The following is an 8,560-nucleotide window of genomic DNA, read 5'->3' as shown; positions in this document are numbered from 1 at the left end:
GTGCCATCTACCCTTGTCCCAAACCTTGCTTCTCTGGCAGCTACAAGCTGCCATCCTGTAGTACTGGTCTTACTGGTTTTTAGGTTAACTTGGAGGATTCTTTCCTCTTCTTCCCAAGCAACAGTTTGACATTCCCACCTCTTCTCTCCTGAAAGTCTCGAATACGTGAAAACTTTCACTTCTATCACTGTGTGTTTCTCTGCCCATAGATGTGCTGCAGCATCTGTAATGGTTTCCTTGCAGGGTTAGAAATATGAACTCTGTACCCCTGAAAAGGAGGAATTTCTCTTCTTTCTGGGGAGAAAGTCCATGGGAGTCCTGGTTTCGACCTTGCAGCACCTGTCTGGTGCTGTGATAATGGACTCTGAAGGTTTTGATGATGTTAAATTTGAGGTGTTATTTTAGGTCATTTCAGAAGCATTAATGGCTCCCTGTGACTGCACAGCTGGACTGGTGGTAACTGAAGCACAGACTTTGCAGATGAAGAAATATGAAAAACAACATTAATAAAGTGATCATATTTTTAAGGTTTTTTTTCCCAAGCATCTGATTCTGGCTTAAGAAAAGCCTGTGGAAAAGTAAAGTGGGGATTTCTAAGCACTCCCAAGTGAGGCAATGCCTTATGATGGTTGGGTTGCTTCTGCCCTTTTGGCTGTCTGTTGTGACACAGTCTTCAGTTATGTTCCCCACAATATTTCATGTATGTGTGTGTATATGCATCTCTCGCACTGGCTTGCAACTTTGGCCTGTAATACCTTTGGTGTGCTCAGTAGAGACAATGAAAGGTGTGAAGCAATAAGGTAAGGTCTATAAAATTCTCATGTTAAAAGCAAATGAGACCTGGAATAGTTAAATCTGTTACAGGGCTCTTCCGTGCAGCTGTGCAAGCCACTCAAACCTAGTGTCTCCCACTACCTGCTCTTCCTATTTTTTTTCATAAGCTCATGGGAAACGCACAGTTTGCAATCTGGAGAAATGCTTTGCTCTCACAACTGTAATTGAAGTCACTGGACACTGAACATGTAATCTTCTACTGAAGTGGGACTCCTCTGCTATAGAATCCTGGATGTCTCAAGTTGGACGCTATGAATTACCAGGCGATTTTGACCTTAATCTCACTGTGCCGCAGTTTCTTGTCTGATCCTTGTATGACAAGGTAAAATGCAGAAGGTGTTCGTTGATGCCTACAAAGCACCAGCAGACCAGTGACGAGTACTATGAAGAAATTAATTGTGCCATACTTGAGCAGAGGTTGGCTGGTGTCCCAGGAATAGGACACAAGGCCATGTTGAATGAGAAGTATAAAGGGGAAAGACTGAGCCATTGCCCGTTCACTGAGCACCACCCCGAACGTGTTATAGGCGCACGATAAACAGGAAGCCTTAATTCTTCCTAATTCCCGTGTGCTCGACTCATCTATCCAACCTTCTCTGAATGCTGTTGCCGCATGTAAGTTCTGCATCCCTTTGCTTTGGACTGCCAAAAGGGGTAAGGGACAGGAGATCCATAACCTCCAGGTCTCGTTGTCCAGACTTACTTGTGCAACACAACAGACAATGAAGAATTCTCATTGGTGCCAAATCAAATACCAGCAAGTACTTTGGCTCTGAGGTTTCATCGATATTTTCCATCAATTTTTATACCAAACGCTACAACTTTTGTCAAGTTTTTATTGATTCCCTGCCTGTCAAACTGCTTTTTCAAATTTCTAATGGAGGAGGAAGCAAAAGACAAAAAAATAGGAAAGACACTGTAATTTATTCCCTCTATCCACCTATTTTTTTTTTTTTTCTCCTAAGTATTCTTTCTTGGTATTATTAGTTGTGAGCAGAGGTATTTCGTCCTTTCTGAAGGCTACTGTCCAAATGAAATGAAGCAGGTATGCTGGCATCCTCTCCGTAATTTTTGGACTCGGATTTCACCTGCATGGTGAAAGGGATGGTGGGCTCAGAGGTGCCTGCTTCCTGCAGATTTTTATGAGTCCCACGCACGCCTCTTGGGTAGTGTTTTGGAGCCAGTAAAAGGGAATTGACCTAATAGTCCTCCCCGTTGCGGAGCAGAAAGTTGCAGTGTGACCTCACCTGTTGTCCCGCTCTAGTTTCTGACAACAGGCGTACTTGAACCATGGAGAAATATTTAAGGACTTCATGTCTCATTAGATGTCAGAATAGTCTCTTTTGTCACATTCTCCTGTACAGATTCTCTGGTCTTTAAGGAGCAAACTCTGCCTGCTTTCCCTGCAGTTAGCGTGCTTCAGATATCTCCCTCTGGACACTGTTTCCCACCTGAGCCCTCGTTTCAGCGATATACCTGTAAGTCACGAGACACAAATCCATTGGAAAGCAAACATTGCTCGTTTTGTTGTTCACAGACAGGTTTCTTCAAATCGCATTGTTTATAACCAAAGCTAGTGATCATCCTGATTATGATTTTTAGAACAGGAAGTCTTCTGTGTGCACCTGGGTTAGAAAACAGCTCTGAGGCTTGCCGGGGGTATCCCATCCCACTCCGTTCTGCTCACAATGTTTTCAAACTTATGTGGGTGGGTCTCATTGGGTGAGCAAGGTGGTCCTGGGATCCCTGACTCGTCTTATTACATACAAACACTGAAATCAAAGGCAATGTTGTGAATCAGTTCAGCAGCTTGTATGTTTTAATGACTTTGGCCATCCGGGTGTGTCAGTACCTGACCTGTTTATACTGGCCTATGCCTCCCTCCTCTTCCAGGAGCCCCCTGAGTCCCAGGCGGTGATTCTTCAATTCATAAATTCATGGAAGATACATTTAAAGCTCTGTGCTGTCAATAAGAACCAGTTCTGAAATGTTTAATAGTCCCTGAAGTGAAATAACCCTCTCCTGTAGGTTTAGATTCACGGGGTCAGCTCTTCACTACACGCAGCTGAACGTCATAGCGTGCACTGTCTCCACTTGCTGTGGCAGTCAATGTTTGCCTACTGCTCGGTGGATATGGGATGTTGTGCCTTTTGTAGAAATACCAGTGAAGAGGTAAATCACCCTGAGCAGGTGCTTAAAATTTCGGAAGAAAAGAAATGGTGAGGCAGAAAAGGAAGGAATCGTGATTACTCTTTCACCCTGGTACAGCACTGTGCTCGTTCCCTTTTAGCCTTTTCCTTTTAGGAAAGGAAAGGTAGTTTCTTTGCTTAAAGAAATAAAGTTTGAAAGCTGGGAAGAAAGAAGGACTAGGGATTCTCTGATCTTCCATCAGGAATGCCGTTACGTTTAGCTTAGACTTTTTTTTCTTTTCATGTTTTAACAATTAATTAATTCCCTAAAATTCAAACTGTGTTGACTTACCTATTCTGGGATGAAAAAAATCAATGCATTTTGAACCACAGTGGATTTTCTGCCACATTTAAGAACAGCTGGTTGAGACTGGGGTATTTTTTATTATTGGGAAAGAAATTGCTTAGGTGTCCTTTTCCTACTTACAGTGACCTCAAACCTTCCTGACAGCTTCCTGTGCAGTGGCTCGGTGCTGTTTCCAAGCACAATATGAAGATCCCCAAAAGAAAACAAGAGTGTCTTTGCAGTTCCTAGTTTCCTTTCTTTATCAGACTCTTCTTTTCAAGGTTATCTTTAGCCTTATCCAGCATTTCCGGACAAAGAGGTGTCCTCTGGAGTTTTTTGCTGCCTTGATGTAAGGGCTTGACAGGGGGCAAGTATCCCACCACATGTCCTGCCCTTTCCATCCTGTCAGACATCTGTGACATTTAAAGTTTCTGGAGCTTGTCCCTCTCCACAACCTGTTGTTTAATTAGTGCCACTGGAAATATAGCAGCAAAACTTAACAGTGGGATCTGAAGCTGAGGAGATGAAGCAGGTGGATGGAGTGACTCTCAGGCATGACTGCCACACCACAATGGAGAAGTTTAGTAGAAAGGGTAAACAAGAAGAGGTTTTATGCATTAATCAAAAGATGGGGGGAGGAAGGGAGGAGATAAATAGGCAAATCTATGTTTCAGAACAAGGATAGGAAGTTAGTAGAAGAATTCAAATTGGGTTCAAATTTGGTGGAACGGAGTGAATTGGGGAGCAAGGGTCCTGGCAACATTGTCCAGACAGATCAGTCACACAGTATTTGCCTGTGCACAGATGTTTTTATATGGCTACTGCTCACTTGAAAGAAATGAAGGTGTTGCCGTCCACCTGCCAGTTACCAGGAGCCAAATTTCCCTGTATCTGGGGCAGAGCTCAGCAGGAGCATCTTTTAAAGCACACCACTCTAAGGAAAGCCCTGAAGATTTGAGAGCAACGGGGAGACAGGAACGGGGATGGGGGTGGGCACACAATTAAGTGTTTGACAAATACCATCTGGTTCACCTCCCAAATTTGTTTTATATCAGCATTCACAAGCTGATTGTAGTGGAGCTGCTCCTGATTTGCATTTGCTTAAATAAAAGCAGAACCAGACCTTTTCCTCCCAGCAGCTGCTTTTGGGCTGGCCGGCAGCGACAGCAGCCCTGGCACTGAGGTGGAAAGAGCTGCTCCTGCAACAGTTCCCAGTGTGGTAAAGCTTTTAAGCACATGCTTAACTTTAAGCAGAGGAGTTCAGGTGACCTCAGTGTGGCTTGTTGGACCAAGACCCAAGCACGGGAAGGAGGAGGTGTTAAAAACAGGCTGGGGAAAAAGAAAAAATTGATTTTTCCACAGTGGAATAGCGTCCTCTGGGAGAAGCACTGCTGCTTGTGCCAACTATGGCAGGAGTGTGCGGCACACTGGGATGTGGTCTGCAGGGCATGCTCCTGCCCTGGCAGGGATTGCCTCGGCAAGCGGCGATTTTCCATCTCTTGTTTCCTTCTACGATCGATCTGTAGCAGCATGCAAAATTAGCAGAGGCAGAAGCAATAGGTGGAGAAATCCCTTGCAGGATTTTACCGTCCGTACCTTTAAAAGACACTGTCCGAGTAATGAACAGGCTGGAGGGAGAGAGGCAGCTGGGTCAAGAGTAGGGAAGAGCTTAGAGAGAAATTGGCATGTGGTGGTGTCTCACTGCACTGACTCATCTGCTCCTTTGGGGCTCCGGCACAGGAGCAACACGGTAGAGCTGGGTCACTGAAGAAAATGATAGAAAAGAGGGCTCCAGCCCCAAACCTGCCTCCTCTTGCTACCTCCTCACAGCTGCTCTCACTGGGGGAGGGAGGAATTCTCTAAAAAATGGTTGATGGCCTCATGCAAGGCTGGCGTTTTACATGTTACCTTGCACTTAGATATTATTTGCGGGGCGAAATGCAGCCACCTTCCACTATGTCATATGGCGAGTCGCCGTCCGTTTTCCCCCCAAAACCAGCTGCTGAGAACATGGGAACGCTGTCTTAAAAGAACGTTGTAGGGATGGAAATGCGGGGCTTTAGGGTTTTTTGGTTCGTTTCGCTGACAGGGCAAAATTTCGACGGGGTTTCGGGGAGAGCCCGATCCGCGGCCAGCCGGGGGACGATGCTCGGCGGGACACGGCACCGGGCGCGACCCGCTCCGCCGCCGCCGCCGCGCATCTCCGCGGGGCTCCGCGCTGCTCCGTGTGTCTCCCCTCCCCCCCACCATCCCCCTTCCCCCGGGTGTTTCCCCCCTCCCTCCGCCGTCCCGGGGCGGCCCGGCTCCGCGGCGGGGCGGGCGCGCAGGCGCAGGGGCAGCGGGCGGCGGCGCTCGGCGGCGCCGTGCGCGGCGCGGCCCCAGTCCGCGCTGCAGCCGCCGCGGGGGCGCCACTACCATGAGCGGCCGCGGCCGCCCCTGCGCGACTCACGGGCACCGGGCGCACCAGCCGCCGCCGGCCCCCCCCCGCCGCCGCCGCCGCCGCCGCTGCCGCCGCTGCCGCCGCCGCGCACCCCCGGCCCCCGAGCCCGGCGCTGCAGGATGCCGGGGGGCAAGAGAGGGCTGGTGGCACCGCAGAACACCTTCCTGGAGAACATTGTCCGGCGCTCAAGCGGTGAGAGATCTCCTCCGTCCATCCCTCTGTCCACCCGTCCGTCCATCCATCCGTCCCTCCGTCCATCCATCCCTCCCTCCGTCCCCGCGGCGGCTCGTCGGGGCGCGGAGCCGCCGCGCCCGCTGCCCCGCTGATGGGTCTGTGCCAAAGCGGCGCCTTCAAGGAACGGGGTCTGCCCGGGGTGAGGGGATGCTGTGCCCCGCCGGACTCCGCTGGAGCCTGCCCTCCGCGGTCCTGGCACTGGCCCCCCCTCACCTCTTCTTACATCGTTATCGGTACTACGAATTTGTAGCTTTGTAGCTTTTTTTTTTTTTTTTTTTTTTTTTCCTTTTTGTGAGCCTCTTCTGACAATGGGTAGTCATCATTTACATTTCTAATATCCTCTCCGCCCGTGTCGGGTCGGGTTTTTCCTTCTTCTTGTTCTTTAGTTCTCTAATAATTGGGCTTTCGACTATTGTCATTCGGGGTTTCAAAGTCTTTACAATTCTGTGACACTTTGAAGTCTGTGGCAAAGGTACCGGGGAAAAAGGATGAGGGAGTGACTGTGATTTAGACGATGGTAACCCTGTGGCTGAGCAAACGTGTAAAGATTGTCTGCAGTTGCTCATTTACAGCTCCTCTGTTAGGTGAATTTGTACAGGACTGGTTCAGGACCCTGTGGCCATGAAATTATTCCTTGCTGCTGGAGTTAATTTTACCCTTTCATCTAAAGCAAAGCACTGTACTGTATACAGCGCCATTAAAGTTACGACGTGGTTGCAGACCATCTCTCCAGGTGTATTAATGTAGATGCTGCTTTAGGCAAGTCTTGTGCTAGTTCCTTTTTTTTTACATAGTCTTTGCACTGGCACGTAACTACTGAAACATATAAGTGTTTGCACAAATGAAGTCCAGTAGAGACCTCAATTTTGCATCTGCTCAAAGATATCTCCTTGGACAGCCTCAGTTTAGGGCCACCCTGCTGTGCCAAAGCACCGCTGTGCCAGCGTGCATCTGAGGACGTGAATGGGGAACGTGGGCAAGACGGAGCATTGAGAAAAGTTGCCATATGTATTATTAATCAAGACACTAATGTGTTGTGAAGTACTGCTGAAAAGTGTTCCCTTCCACCTTTCTCTAGCACAGTTCTGGATTTACCTCACGTTCACGCTAACGTTGTCTGCTGCGCTGGCTTGAGGTTGATTTTGATGGCAGGTAGTGAATTAGTGATTCATTGACTTCCCCAGGAGCAGGAGCGGGATGAGAACGTCGAATTTGTTTTAAAATGTTGTACGTTAAAATGCCAGCCTTGCATTAAGCCATTGACCCTTTTGGGGGGGCTTCCTCCCTCTCGTGTTGTTCTGTGTTGGGCAGCTGACTCTGTGTCAAGCTCTGTAGCTGCACGATCAGTAAGAGCTAGTTTCCCACAATAGTGTACTTATTTACCAGAATATTGAATGCAAGCTTAATTAATAGGGGTTTATATAGCACTTTCCCTCTGACAATTTCAAAGTGCTGGGTGGAATTTAATTACACTCCACAGCTCCTTGTGGAAGAGGACACACAGAGGCATTCCCAACCTGTTCTTAGAACTGTGGCGTAAACGGGGGCCTGGGGCATCACGGTTGTTTTCCCAAGGTCATGCGGGCAAGTCAGTGGCTGAGCTGGGAACGTGGTTTGGGGTTGCCATGCTTTTGTATCGTGCTCTAATTAAATCGCATGTCCTCCTGGTGAAAGCTTAGTAAAGCTTTGAGATGTCAAAAAACTGGAAAAGCTCAGAAGGCTGTTGAACATTATACTTTAAAAGCACATATCCCTCTCCAGTTTTTAACCTGGTCTAATTTGGGAGCGTAAATCATGCTGATCTGGTCATTCTTTCTGCTTTTTCTCTGCCACTGGTGATGCTTAAGCATGACGCTACAGAGGCGAATTTGCCCCGTTGGACAGCAAAGTGAAAAGTGGATTGGGAATTTGTTTTTAAGTCATGTAAGTGGTCAGTATGGTGCCCTGAAACACGATTTAGTTCTTATTTTTGACATCCAGGACATAACCTTATTTGTCCTTTATAGAAATAGTAATTTTCATTGGATTCAGCACTGTTTAATCCGAACTTAATGGTATCCAGTAGAGCAAATCTGGTTCAAGTATCTCCTGCCAGTGCTTGGTAGAAGGCAAGGATTTGGTCTGCTCGCTGTGTGCTGGGTTTTGTTTTTATATTTGTGTTCACCATTTTCCAAGGGGTTTTTCGTTGATAAGTTGAGGAACAGGATGAAGGAAAGACTGATGATTGTTTTTTAATCCTCAAAAAAAAGCCCTTCTATCACCTTTCCTGGTTAGAGAAAACTCTTTTTTTGAGATTTCTCACACTTATGCAATCCTGTTGCACTTCTTGACCATAAATCTTTTCTTAACAACCAGGAGAATATAGATAGAGGTAATATCTTCTATTAGGCAACAGGTACAGCTGGAAAAATCAGACAAGTATTTCAGCAGATGGGCTCTTCTTTCGGTGAAATGGAAGCAATGGTTTCAAAATGTAATGTAGATGGAGACAAGTTACTCAGAGTTGCTGGAGATGGATCTGAATTAATTTTAAAATGTGGAAAGTTAGAACTGATATAGTGGGAAAACGGCATGCAG

The 8,560-nt window shown here is 47.2% G+C and overlaps 1 protein-coding gene across 1 annotated transcript in view; it reads left to right on the top strand.

The window, feature by feature from the left end:
* Nucleotides 1-5,853: 5,853 nt before the first annotated feature.
* The window catches only part of KCNH5 (potassium voltage-gated channel subfamily H member 5), a gene marked incomplete at its 3' end in the record, with an annotated part of 163,395 nt that continues 160,688 nt past the window's right edge, over nt 5,854-8,560 (top strand). The window contains exon 1 of the mRNA XM_082484995.1: nt 5,854-5,941. Coding sequence (XP_082341121.1) covers nt 5,869-5,941 — 73 coding nt within the window. The 5' untranslated portion in view covers nt 5,854-5,868. The remainder of the gene's footprint in view (nt 5,942-8,560) is intronic.

The sequence above is a fragment of the Vanellus vanellus genome (genome assembly GCF_965231255.1).
Source record: "Vanellus vanellus genome assembly, chromosome: 6".
Lineage (NCBI taxonomy): Eukaryota > Metazoa > Chordata > Aves > Charadriiformes > Charadriidae > Vanellus > Vanellus vanellus.
This window is presented reverse-complemented; position numbering and strand designations above follow the sequence as displayed.